The sequence below is a fragment of the Seriola dumerili genome, unplaced genomic scaffold, assembly GCF_002260705.1.
Source record: "Seriola dumerili isolate Sdu_G_001 unplaced genomic scaffold, Sdu_1.0 BDQW01000110.1, whole genome shotgun sequence".
Classification (NCBI taxonomy): domain Eukaryota; kingdom Metazoa; phylum Chordata; class Actinopteri; order Carangiformes; family Carangidae; genus Seriola; species Seriola dumerili.
In genome coordinates this window covers 2,463,418-2,477,134 of record NW_019174365.1, presented here as the reverse complement: position 1 = coordinate 2,477,134, position 13,717 = coordinate 2,463,418, and the positions used below count along the sequence as shown (strand labels likewise).

The 13,717-nt window shown below is 41.2% G+C and overlaps 1 protein-coding gene across 2 annotated transcripts in view; it reads left to right on the top strand.

The window, feature by feature from the left end:
• Positions 1 to 12,613, top strand: part of rims3 (regulating synaptic membrane exocytosis 3) — a 31,954-nt gene extending 19,341 nt beyond the window's left edge. For both annotated transcript variants that reach the window (XM_022747033.1, XM_022747032.1), the window contains exons 3-7: positions 10,406 to 10,547; positions 10,626 to 10,738; positions 11,356 to 11,457; positions 11,560 to 11,699; positions 12,401 to 12,613. In XM_022747033.1, the coding sequence (XP_022602754.1) occupies positions 10,406 to 10,547; positions 10,626 to 10,738; positions 11,356 to 11,457; positions 11,560 to 11,699; positions 12,401 to 12,613 (710 nt within the window). The remainder of the gene's footprint in view (positions 1 to 10,405; positions 10,548 to 10,625; positions 10,739 to 11,355; positions 11,458 to 11,559; positions 11,700 to 12,400) is intronic.
• The last annotated feature ends 1,104 nt before the right edge of the window (positions 12,614 to 13,717 follow it).

Sequence of the window (13,717 nt, the reverse complement as noted above, 5' to 3'; positions counted from 1 at the left end):
GACCTTGCTTTTCAGTTCCTTCAAATATTCTTTATTTAAATCTTTCTTCTTTCTGCGTGTTTATTTCTGTGATGCTGTAGCTACTGCTGGAAGTACACCAGAGACACAGAAAAGAAACAGACAGAGGAGGAAGAATGTCTGTTTGACACAGGAAGAGTGTTAGTTTGCTTAATAAATTGATTCCAACTTTGTTCTGAGACCAATAGCAACCACATTTCTGTGTTGTACTATTGTACACAAATTACTTTGAGTTGGCTGACAGTAACTCTAGCTCCAACCTAGGAGTGAAGATATGTGCATGGGCTTTCAGCATTGTGAGTAATGTTATACCCATTTTCCACTCTTCTGTTTGTCTTGCAACAGATTAACCCAGGTGTTTCTGTTTCATTCACCTCGCCTATAAAAAGCTATTAAAAAAAAAAACCCTGTGATTCTGTGGCACAAACTGCTGTACAGTGCTATGAATTTTTATTTTGTTGTTTTGTTATGCCAAAATGAAAAACTTTGCAAGCTTTGTAACTCTGTGCAGAGCAAATTTAATTGGTATTTATCTCACTATTATCTCATTAGTGTGGATGAAGGTCAGTCAATGTAGCCTACTCATACAATGTATGAGTGTGATGCGACTTGGTTTGGAGCTGGTTTGGTTCACTGGCTAATGTTTTTGAAATTTTCGTAGTAAATTTTAGTTAATAAAAAGTTTGTTAACCATTGCTTCTGTTATGCAAAGCGCCGTTAAAATATCTGTTAGCGTTCTGTTTGTTAGCTAATGTTAGAGCAAATTGCACCCACAACATCCAGCTAGCAGTCCTTGTTAGCGTGAAGCTCATATGACTGCGGTTTCTTTAGCAAATGTTAACGGGCAGTTCCTGTTACTACTAATGAAAAAGAGCAGTGCTGATACTGTATATCTTTGACTGTTGACAGGACAATGTTTAGCTAAAGCTTTACTTCAATCAGTTAGCCTGTACTACAGTGTACATAAAAAGTCATTTTAGTTTCATGAATACATGCAATGGGGACATGTGCTCCCCCACATCGAGATAGCTCTGCAGGACAGGCCGATGTGATGCAGAGGGGAGATAGCTATGAATAACATTTTCTTAGTGTCTTTTTGTATCCCAAAATAAGTCAAACGTGCTGGGTTATCAGTTCTAGACACAGTCCACCACCAACTCAAACACAATGCTCCAAACAGTACTAGAGTTTCATACTGTGTGTACAGATCCGCCTTTGTTTGAATTTGTTTGTATACAATAACTGAAAAGTCTTTTTCCAAGACAATTTTTTAATTCCAGTCTCTTATTATTCTTCTTCGCTATTATGGCAATTGTGTATCATGTTTTGTATGTTTAGTCAAGACTATGACCTGCTCTGGTTGCAATTCTCCTCATAATGATAGACTGATTTCATCATTTTGAGGAAAATTAAAGTCATCGTGGATGTTTTGGCTGGACAAAAACACCCAACAGTAACACAATAAAAGGTCACAGACTAGTATGTCCACTGTTGGCCTCTACATGTGTTTTAGACTGTCTTAAAGTAGACCAGAGAGTAGTCCTGGCATTTTAGTACTCAGGGTGTTTTTGGGGTGACTCACTCATGCCCTACTTCTAGCTCTGTTTCTGAGTCACAGCTAGGAAACACACTTAAGGAATTTTGGCAGAGACATTTTGGAAAGCTTACGGTGATCGGATCCTTCGAGGGAAAACTCACCCCTCAAGAAAAATTCTTACACATCAAGACAACTCAGAAAAAACCTGTGAACAAAAATGAGCAATAGTGGATAGAAAAGCTATGAATTGCTAGAATAGTAACAGTGTGAGCTGTTGAATCTCTGCAGCATCTGAACTATGGTAACACTTGAGCTGCCCTTTCATAACAATAGCTATTTCGCTGCATGACTACACATGATGGCTATTCATATCCACTGTGACTAATCAAAAAATCCTCCTTGTGTCTTTCGAGCTGCTATTTCAGGTGAGACCGCTGCTCTGTTGTCTCCCTCACCTCACCTCCTGCTCCACCACCGCATTTTTCTTTTGAAGTGTATTGAGTCACTGGCTCTCCTGACAGATACAAACTGAAACCTTACTCATGTCTCTAAAAGCTTTCTCTTCCCCACTGGTGCTTTTAGAGGCTACCAAACACCAGCTAAGCTGACCGGCGATCACTTTTCTCTCCGTCTCTGTTTCTTATCTCTGCACTTGCCATACTCCCTCATCGCGCTCTTTGTGTCTCTCCCAGCTCACTGACATCTTAATTTTCCCTCTCCTTTATCTCTCCTCCCTTCATCTCCATTTCTTTAGCTCTCACTTTCACCCGGAGCTTCTATCATGTTTTCTCAATCTCGCCCACAGATTTCTCCATGCTCGGTGCTCTATTCTTAGCAAGACAGATTGGTGAACCATTCGAATGGGAATCTGTCTTTCTTTGTGCCTGTATACCTACTATTGTGTATGTATATATGTGTAGCTTCTGCATATAAAACAATGCCTCTCAACCAGGTGTGAGCTGATCTGAGATTTAAAGCACTGCACCTAGAATCTAATGCAGCCTTTATATTCAAAGGCATAACTCAACATTTTGGAAAATACGCTTATTTTCTTTCTTGCTGAGAGTCAAGAAGATCAATACCACTCTTGTCTCTATGGTAAATATGAAGCCACAACCAGACTGGAAGAAGGGAGACACGTCTAGCTCGGCTCTGTTCAAAGGTAACAAAATCCACCAACCAGCGCCAGTGGTTTCCATTGTAAGGTTGCCTGGTCACACTAGCGTTTAAGATGGCGATATTTCATCGCAATATTTCAATAGAATTGCCGCTGACTATTTTTTGGTAATTAACTTTGGTGAACTTTGAACTAAAAATTTGTGCCATTGACAAATAGCGAGCCTTGACAGTGCTGAGCTTCGACAGACCTGAGACCTGGAGGGTCCAAAATGGAGTAGGCTATCGTAGCGTATTAGCACCATCCACTTTTATTTGCCATCTTCTGTTGAAGTATATAATAATAATAATAATAATAATATTACACATTATTATCTGTAAGTGGCACAGAACAGAGAAAAAAGTGAAAGAAGCTCAAACATCTATTGTGACTATACAATGCTAGCATGTCTCGGCTGGCAAGTGTGCGCATATTTCATGAAGACAGATTCATTTTGCTGTGGCGCTTTCTGGTGTGACCAGGCCTTCATTACACCCTGACCAAGAAATATAATCCTCCGCATAAGTCTCACCACAGGTTGATGTTTTCACACTTTGGTTCTTGCACAAATGTCAAAATGTATATATAACATGTTAGCTAGTGAGTTTAGAGGTAAGAAAAAAAAAACTTAAAGTGCAACAAGATGCAACAACAAGTTGTTGAATTGTATTGTATTAAATGGCATATCAGTGTTTTCACAGAGCAGATCGAGCTGAGGTGTTATTTCCTATATATACTGGGGGCTGTTAGCTGATTTGGCAACCTGCTCTAATAGATTAAGAGCTCTCAGATTTAGCAACCTGGGTCGAAAACGAGCAAGAGCTCTTAGTGGCACCCCAGCAAGGCTTAAACGGGCAGTAAGTTGCAGTGTGTGTCACCGAGCTCAAGAGTATGTGAGGTGAGTCACTGTGTTGTGTACGTGTATGAACATCTGTGTGTAATAGACCTATGATTAGGGTGTCATCACCACTCCTCTCGACATAGAGTGCTGTAAACACATACTTACACCGAATGTACACAGGTATGCTGCTCTCTGCTGTACGACACTGTGAAAGAAAAGGTGGACACACACACACACACACACACACTTATAGTTCCATCTCAGACAATGCAAACATGCGGTTGATTTCTAAATCAGTTTCATGGCACAGGGAAGCTGCTTTACTTGAATCTTGTTTAATTTTGACACCACTAAATGTTATTTTCTCACAAATCAGAGAGTGCAAATCTGCCAGGATGATGGTGAGATAATTTCTTTTCAGCGCAATGTAAGTGAATTCATCTGGGGAATTTTCTTGACCTCAGCGTAATTTTCTTCACACAAAGGGGAATTGTTGGAGCAGTTAAATTAGATCAGACGGAAATGGAAATATCTCATCCCACTGGCAGAATTTCGATTTAATTCATGATGCGAGATCTTGTTAAGATTAACCTTTATTTTTAATTTGGCAGATATTATCCTGCACTCTTTCTGTCTCACTGGGTATGTTAGTGGAAAACTACGTTCGTTGCTTAATGCATTTGAAAGTTTTGTGAAATGTATAAAAATTTTGTTCGTTTCTGGTCATCTGAAGTCATCTGTTCTTCTCATCTGCTTCTTCCCTATAAATTGTTTGGCCATCTTGCATCATTTGGCAATCAGCTACAGAGTTGAGTAATAAAGAGGAAATTACATCTGAATTGGATTACTGTTTTCCTCATTATAATTAATTGTCACGAGACAGAAGCCTGTGTGGCATATTAACTCACTGACAGACTTCCTGCCATACATGAAGCTTTTAGATTTCAAGAAATCATTTCCTATGCAACATGATGCTGTGAAAGGCTAATCGCCTCAAACTGACCACTCCCTGGCTTATGCCTGAGCTGTTAATGTGATTCTCACACACACACACACACACACACACTCAAAGAAAACACAGGAGATTAGTTTTGTTTAACTCCCATGCATTATCATTAAAGACAGAATAACTCTTGGCATACGAGGCTACACTTAGCTCTGCGCTACATTTATTTGTTTTTGCACGCCCTCTTATTGTTAAGTAACTGGTTTAGAAAATTGGACTGCTGGCAGAGTCTCATAAATGGTTGAATTATAGTGAAAATTGTTTTAGGAACAACATAAACACACACTCATCCAGACATAAATACAACTAAATCGATACACACTGAGATTCAGAAGCCATGTTCATTAACCAAATTCCTGACCATTTTATGCTACAATGATTCTCCTCACGCTGTTGATGTGTCTTTAAAGGAACAGTTTGACATTTTGGGGAATATTCTTATTCAGTTTCTATCTGAAAGTTAGATGAGAATATCTATACCACTCTCGGTAAATATGTAGCTAACGTAGCTTAGCATAAGGACTGGTAACGGGAGGAAACGGCTAGCCTGGCTCCTTCTGAAAGTATTAAAATCTGCACACCAGCACCTCTTAAGTTCACTGATTAAAACATTGTTCATCCAACCTTCAGCAAGAAAACAAATAATTCCCAAAATCTTGAACTATTCCTTTTAACACTTGACAGTGTGTGTGTAGTTTGGTCGTCAGATTCTGATTTGAATGTTGCTAAATCCATTATCACTTTTTCATCAGATTCATCAGTTTTTCTCAGTTAAGCCCCGTTAACTTCAAATTAGTGAGAAGAAAAAAAAAACAGGAATACAGAAATCTCCTCGTGAAAGAACCAAACCTTTTCTAACTTTGGTCAAAAATAGTGTGTTATTGTAGAACACCATCGTACTTAGTGAGAAGCCAACTGAGAAAAGTTTTCAAGGCCTTTTTAGCCTTTTTATCCTTCTAGCTGAATTGTTGCCATTACTTTTTACTGTGGTACTATGCATGGGTCTCCTCAGGCTGTTGATGTACCCTTTAGCAAAGCACTAGAACAATGAGCTGATTTCTCAAACATAATGAATGTGTTTACAGGGTTATATTGTATTTTAAGCAAGGATGTCCCGGAGGGTAAAACCATTAAACTCCTTCTACATAAGTTTTGAATTTGCAGAATAGAGTTTATTCTGATATTATTGCTTTTGTTTGAAATTCCAAGAGCCTGCCATAGAAAGTAATGTAAACTGTTTGAGGTTATATACTTTGTATGATAATCATAGTTTATATCTGTCTGTATACTATATATACACTGTGTTAACCACTGAATCAGTCTTACATAACTGTATGATACATGATTATGGCTCTGAATCACAGATTTTATATATATAATCTCTTGTCTTACTTAAGCTTCTACCTTGAATCTTCCTTTTGTCCAAATTTAGCAGGGGTCCAGCGGTGAAGATACCACAACAGATCTTTCATCTCCAACACCCATGCTTGGTTACTGTTGCTATGCATGGTAGATCGTTGCCGTCACCGGTGCATCCAATAGGCATGTCAGCGCAGCCAGGGAGTCTAAAAACAGCATTGTGTATTACAGCATATAATGAGAAAGGCTTCATCAGTGTTCTCTCCAAATGTCAGAGCAGCTTTAATGATCTACTGAGCACACACACACACAAAGCTATACTTTATGTGTGAGTGTGCGTGCAGTCACAGTGTGTGGCTCTTTTCTGCATTGTTGGCGTTTTCTGTAATCCCACCTTTCTTTATTTCCCTCTCTGCTATTAATTCTCTCTGCTCAAGCTATTAATTCTTTCCATCCCCACCATTTCACTCTCTCTCTCTCTCTCTCTCTCTCTTCCATCCTAATCTTCTTCCCCGTGACTGGATCTGGCCTTATCATGATTATCAAACATGTGGCTTGCATAAGTAGCTCCAGTGAATACCGTGGTTTTTACACGCAAAAAAAGAAAGTTTTGAGTGTGTGATTGCTTTCCTCCGGCTTTCACCGAGATTCATGAGTGTATCTTCAGGGACAAAGTATTACTCATCATAGTGAAGCCAACAGGAGTCACTTTAACAAGAAACCCTCTCCTGTAGCACAGTGAAGCACAACAGCTTATGTAATGTTGTTATTTTAGCTGCTCAAATGGCATATATGTCAGGCTACCTCTAATTACTTCTTCCAGGACGTGTGTGTTTGATGTTACCACTGTATAACAAAAGTTAATTCAGCAGAGAGAGAGCAAGATAGAGAGAGAGAGAGAGAGAGGAGAAATACCCTAATTAATTTAGATGGGATGGACCTGGAAAAGAGATGGGAGTTGTGAGATAAAGAACTAGAGAACTACCAGAGAGGATGAAATGAAAGTGAGGCTGATTTGGAAAGGCAGTCAAAGCAAACAGAAAAAAAGGTATCAGTGCTTAGGGAGTTTGTGTGTGTGTATAGAAGAAGGGAATAGATAAGAAAGAGATAGCAAGCAAACAAAGAGCTGGAGATAAAGAGCAGCAATAAAAGACAGAGGAGTGTTGGGAGATCTGATTTGAAGAGAGAGAGAGCAGAAAAAGACGTGCTGGCTGATTAAGGAATGAGACTGGCGGAGAGGACAATATGAGCGAAGAAAGACACAGTGAGAGGGGAAAGGCTTATGAGCGAACATGCCGGCCGGGGCTCTTGGTGCAATGCAGACGGCATTGCCATGGAAACGAATGTAGGGAAAGCGCAGACGAGGAGGAGGGGATTAAATAGGAAGGAAGAGATCACTGCTTCGCACCGTGGGGAGAGGTGGGTGGGGGGCTGTTTTGATGAGAGGGGAGGGGTGGGCTGACACATGAGCAACAAGTGTGGATATGAAGTTAAAATGATAGCGACTTGATAGTTGAGAGATGGGTTTATACTGGAGGTGTCCCACTTGTGTGTATGAACTCACGCTCAAGGGTGTTTTGACAGATTCACCATCATCATAGAAACATTTGACCACCATGATACATAAATCATACGCACTTGTAGCCTAATGATATTTAAATAATAAATGTAAACACTATATTCTTGAACAGCAGGCCTGTCAGGTCAAGTTACTGTTAGCAGTGGCGGTGTTAGTCCAGATTTCTGTCTGATGTACAGGAGTTTCCGTGAAATGTTGCTTCAGTAAATTTAATTTTTTTTTTTTTTAAGTGATGGGGGATGAGCCTGTCGCCATGGCGCCAGTTGTCTCAGGTGGCATTGTCTGGGTCCAGATCTGAGGGCGGGGGTTGTCATGGCAGCTGGAGTTTGTCTGGGTGTGATGCTGCGTACACACACACACACACACACACACACAGACACAAACACACACACACACACACACACACACATTCTTGACTGCAGGATTATAAATAGAAGGCAGCAGAAGGCAGCACCCCTCTCCTCATCTCCAGCACCCATGGGACCCCATCATTCTCATCTTCCTCTTCACCCACCTCTCCTCAACACTGACATCTACTTGTCTTCCTTCTTCTGTAACACTCCATCCTCTTGTTAAATATCCTGTTTTCAGGCCCCTCAAAGTCTCATTATGTGGCTTTGTTTGCAGTCTGCTTATCTCCATAGTGATGGTGGTGATGCAGGGTGTCTGTGGTTGTCATGGCGATGAGAGGGGCACAGTGAGGATGCTTAATGAGCTTGGAGTTGCTCAGGCTAATGAAGTGGGACGGCTGTACCTGGGTGTGCGCTCAACTAGCAACTATGAGCGACTGCTTGTTAAAAGTCTCCTCTGGTGACTTCACTGCACCATTCGACTGTCTGGGCTCCTATAGAGGAGAGATGTATGAGTTTCTACAGCAACCGTGACTGCAGCCATAATGAGCTGCACAGATGCAGCACTAAAACAGAGGAAGTTCACCAGTGTGTGCCTCTCAATGTCGCTTTGTTAATCGGTGATTTTCTTCCAAATTAACAAGTTCAGTGAGGGACAAAACTTACAGGTGTGTGTAAAAGGTTTAAGACATTTTTAAGAATCCCAACTGCAGGATTCAAAAAACTGCCTAGAAAGCTCCTGTCAAAGGGAAGTCCCACAAATTAGTTGGACACTTTGTAGAGGTCTTTATATAAAGCAAGCTTTGCTGACACAACTGCACACACAGGCTTTCTCATCCTCCCATCTGACTGAACTGTCACCCTGTAGCCCAGACTGCTTACGTGCAGACACTGTGCGTGAAAGTGTAAATGTTGCTTGGAGGTGTGAATGTACCAACACCAGCGCTGTCTAGTGTCAGCATGACATGTCTCTACAGATTATTGTGTTAAATAGCTTTGCGAATGTAAAGTTTTATTGTTTACAGTTGTGGACATCAGGGAGAACTAAAGTGTTTCTGTTATTCTTTTATTATTTGTTCTCAGCCTTTAATGTTTTAATGTAAACTTTCGTTAGCGTCCTCTTAAGAATACTCAATCAGCGTAATGTGGTGGAAATGTAATTAATGACTCCTGTGTGCACTGATAATGGGTGTGGAACTAATGATTATTTGCACTCATTTTGTTTATTAATCTGTGGATCATTTTCTTGATTAATCTGTTTTGTCAATGAAATTTCTAAGTCTGAGTCCAAGGTGATGTCTTCAGATTGCAAAACCCAAAGAGATTGAATTTACCAGCGTGTGTGACAAAGCGAAGCAGCAAATCCTTACATTTTAAAATCTGAAACCAGAGGATACTACTGCTTGAAAAATTACTGAAACGATTGGTCTATTGATTAGCTAAACAATTAATTGACTAACCATTTCAGCTCTAGTATATATGTGTGTCTGTGTGTTTGTCAGTGCTTGTGTATATATCTATGTGCAGTCCCCTGAAAAGCTCTGCTAAGATGTGAGCTTGCATTGACGAGCTGCCTCTTTTCACTCTGAGAACAGATAACGTTACAAAAAGGAGAGCACGGTAGTGATAGGAGGGATAAGGGAAGGGTTGACTGCTAAAACTGCGTGAGTGCACAACCTTACATGTCACATGCTGAACCCAAATCACCCACGACTTTGAACTCAGCACGTCAAGATGGTGTGTCATTACAAGGGATGATGCCCTGAAAGCTTCTTCTGGGGTTAGCAGCTCTCCAGCTCACTCTGTTCTCCTTGTGTCAGCAGAGTTGTAAAGCCTAAATACCTCGCCTACCTCCCTCCCCTCCCCCTCCCAGCTCAGTCTCCTGACTCTCTTTCTGCCCCGACACTCACAACAATCCTCAAGCCGCCAGTTTGTGTATGTTTCTACCTCATAAGTGAGGCTCAGAAGTCCCCCTAAAAGCCCATCGAGCCCTACCTGCAAAAGCCATTGTAGTGTTTAAAATGCGATATAGTAATAACCTGCGAAGTGGAGAGATTTTCCAATAGTGCAGGGACATCCCTGTGGATATTAGGTGAGATTGCCTTCTCGCCTGAGTGAGCTCGCTTCAAAACAAAGAGTGGTGAGATGGGTGTTCTCAAGGCTAACCTAAAGTCCTCCTCATTTCTAGTTTCAAGTTTTTAAGTGAATAAACCTAACAGTGTATTGAGTAGTTTTGAAAAAAAGCAGACAGCCTGGATAGCTGATGTAAAGCCCAGAGATTTTTGCAGAAACATCTATCCACTGTCAGTTTCAGTTACAAACTTAAATAGATTTTGCATGAGGAAATGTATACCATAATATTAATATCTGCAGAAAAAAGATGTGATGGGGTTCAGATCTTTTCATAACACATATCTGTGCCCGGTGCTGGTCCTGTAATAATACCTGACTTCCTTATCCGAGAGCGCAACGACTTCCTGTGATTATTATGCCTTAGTGGATTATCCTGCTGAAATTTAGGCCACTTAAAGCAGGAGCTGTGACCTCTGTGTTTTCCAGATGGCGGGACAAAGAAACTTCGCAGCACCATCCGACGGAGCACAGAGACTGGCATCGCCGTGGAGATGAGGAACCGAGTGACACGGCAGGGCAGCAAGGACTCAACCGATGGCAGCACCAACTCAAACAGCTCTGACGGAACGTGGGTATCCAGCAGGAAGTCATCCGTCCATACACAGTATCCATCCATCTAACATTAGCTCTGTTCTGTCTCTCTCAGGTTTGTCTTCCCTACCACACGCCTGGGGCCTGAGAGCCAGTTCAGTGATTTCCTGGACGGACTAGGCCCTGCTCAGATTGTAGGCCGGCAAACACTAGCTACACCCCCCATGGGTAAGCCAAGAGTGACATACACCAACCAACTTTACCTGTCAGTCAGTTTAACTCTGGTGATTCAAAACCCTGCGATTAGAATGTGCTTCAAATTGTCTTTGCTCTCATGTAGGAGCAACATTTAGGTGTGAAACATCAATTTAACATTGACAAAACAGCACGTTACTCCATGATCAGTTTCATTCATCAGCAATGAGACAATCACTTGGAAATAAATCTGTAATACCAGAGTGTGTGAATGTTTTTGGACTGAATACGTCGATTAGATACAGCCATATACAAACATACAAACTATTCGATGCATAGCAGTGTCTAAAAATACTACACAATACTAGTGTTTTCACTCAGCACGAATGAAGTTATTCTTGCATGAGATATAAATCTTTCATGCAAAGGTCACTGCTTGTGGAAAACAAGAGGAGAGAGCAGTGTGCTCCACCATTCCTGATCGTGATGACAGACTGACAGCTCTGCGTCGCCCCCTGCTGTTAGATATTTGCAACTACAGCATAACTGAACGCCACAAAGTTCAACTGCAAACAACGTTTTGCTTCTTTTTTTTCTGATTATTAAGGTTATTATAGGATTGTTAGAGAAGGTGTGTTCTCCCTCCACAGGGGATGTCCATGTAGGCATGGTGGACAGAGGAGGGCAGCTGGAGGTGGAGGTCAACCAGGCCAGAGGGTTGATCCCCAAACCGGGCTCCAAGAACATACCAGGTACTCTGAACTGACTTCATGTGCTGGGAAATTTCACTGACTTTGACGCTGATGTAGGAGCTTCACTGTACTGTTTTTTGTTCATGTGTGTTTGGTCTACAGCGACCTACGTAAAGGTGTATGTCCTGGAGAATGGAGTGTGCTTGTCCAAGAAGAAAACCAAAGTAGTGAAGAAGACTCTGGACCCCACCTACCAGCAGGCTCTGTTGTTTGATGAGAGTCCTCAGGGCAAAGTCCTACAGGTAAGCGAGACCTGGACTTTTTCTTCTTTTCTACCTTTTATCATTTTTTTTTTTTTTGCTTTGAGTTAATTCCCACACCCAATACACAACACAACTTTTTGACTTCTCCGTTCTTATTTTGGATTAAAATATTTGTCAGAAGATCTCCTTGCAGCACCGGGGAGAGAATTTAATTTCCTGTCAGAGCAAGCAGACTTGGTTGAAGAATTTTCTTTAATCTAGTAATATTTTCTATAGCAAGGTGCCTTATTCAAGACATTGACCATATCACTAGAAGATTTATTGAGGAAGTGACAACAAGTAAAATTCCCCTTATAATGAAAGGTCCATTTACAGTGTTAAGATCACAAGTTTAATCAGTGATTTTACATATTTTCAGGGTGAAGGATTGATCTGATCTTTTTTTTTGTTTTCATTTTAATGAAAAACATATTTGTACGACAACTTTAGCACCTTTGAGCGCGAGGTGCATTGGGCAAGAAAGTTTTGATGCTTTGCAGAAACAGCTGCAGGTAAAGGTTTAATATTAAGATATATGAAAACGCTCAAATATTTTGACAAATAGTTTCATTGACAAATACCAACCGAGCAGCACACAGTGACACACAAGGTCACATTCTCATGGTATCTTTAAAAACATGACGTACGACTTGTATCATAATAGGCCTACTGTATTTCTTCATGCCTCATCTTCTCTGTAGGTAATAGTGTGGGGAGATTACGGGCGTATGGACCACAAGTGCTTCATGGGAATGGCCCAGATCCTTCTGGAGGACTTGGACCTGTCTGCCACAGTCAGCGGCTGGTACAAGCTGTTCCCTACCTCCTCTCTGGCAGACCCCAGCATCGGACCCCTCACCAGACGGCTCTCCCAGTCCTCTCTGGAGAGCGCCACCAGCCCCTCATGCACCTAGACGCCCCCCCCCCCCCCCCCCCAGTAGACACCCACATGCAAGGACACAGGCAGGAGTCATGCAGACACAGACACACGTACTGTATATACACAGCGACTGTATTTGAAGTACAAGACAGGTAGACATACACACACACACACACATATACCCATGCGCATCTGTGCAGGAATACACATGTGACACATAATAACTGATCTCATCCACGTGAATACACACACTTGATGCGCCGCCACATCCTTTACTGGACATTACACTCTACTGAACGTCCATATTATCACCCACTGATCAGTGTTTTTAGTCGACTAAGCAGTGAGCAAATCCAACTTGAAGTAGGCATAATTTACCAGAACATGTAGCATTTTTCACCCTCTCATTTCAACATCTCCTGCCATGACACAACGATCCACCAGGTGCCATATTCTGCATTCCAACGTATCAGATCTCCGTGGCACGATTCATCCCAGGGCCATCCCGATGCCAGTTTCTAAACTCTCTATGCCAAACTAAGAAAAAAAAACTTTATTTTTTAAAACCAAAGCAATTGTTATTGTTGTTATTATTACTATAAGTAGTAGGTGAACTAGTATACAATATAAAGTATGGATATGTAGCAGAGTCTATGACTTAGATGTAATGCAAAAAAAGAAGATACATTCTACATATGTGAGCTGAGAATGGTAGGTCAAACACGTAAACATACCTGGGCAACAGGCTTGGATGTTCACATAATGGCTATTATGTGAGGTAGCAACACTGCTATTCTATAATTTTCACAGGGCAGAGTTTATATATAGATATACACATATATCTATATATATACACGTATATCTATATATAAATAGATAGATAGTTAAATACTTATTTGTGTTTACGTATCGGCTGCATTCTGCATGTTTGCTTGCAACCCTTAGTAGAGACATTTTAAAGTGCTTAAATCTTTTCATTTAGCTTGCCTTGGCCAATGTAACAGGAGTATAGTGCCACTTTATTTTGCGATCCGTCCCGAGAAGAGAGCACTGCACTGAAGTTAGGGAGAAGGATGGGGCTTTGGTGACAGGGAGAGCGCTATCATTGCCACCCGCAGAAGAAGAGAACAAATTAGTC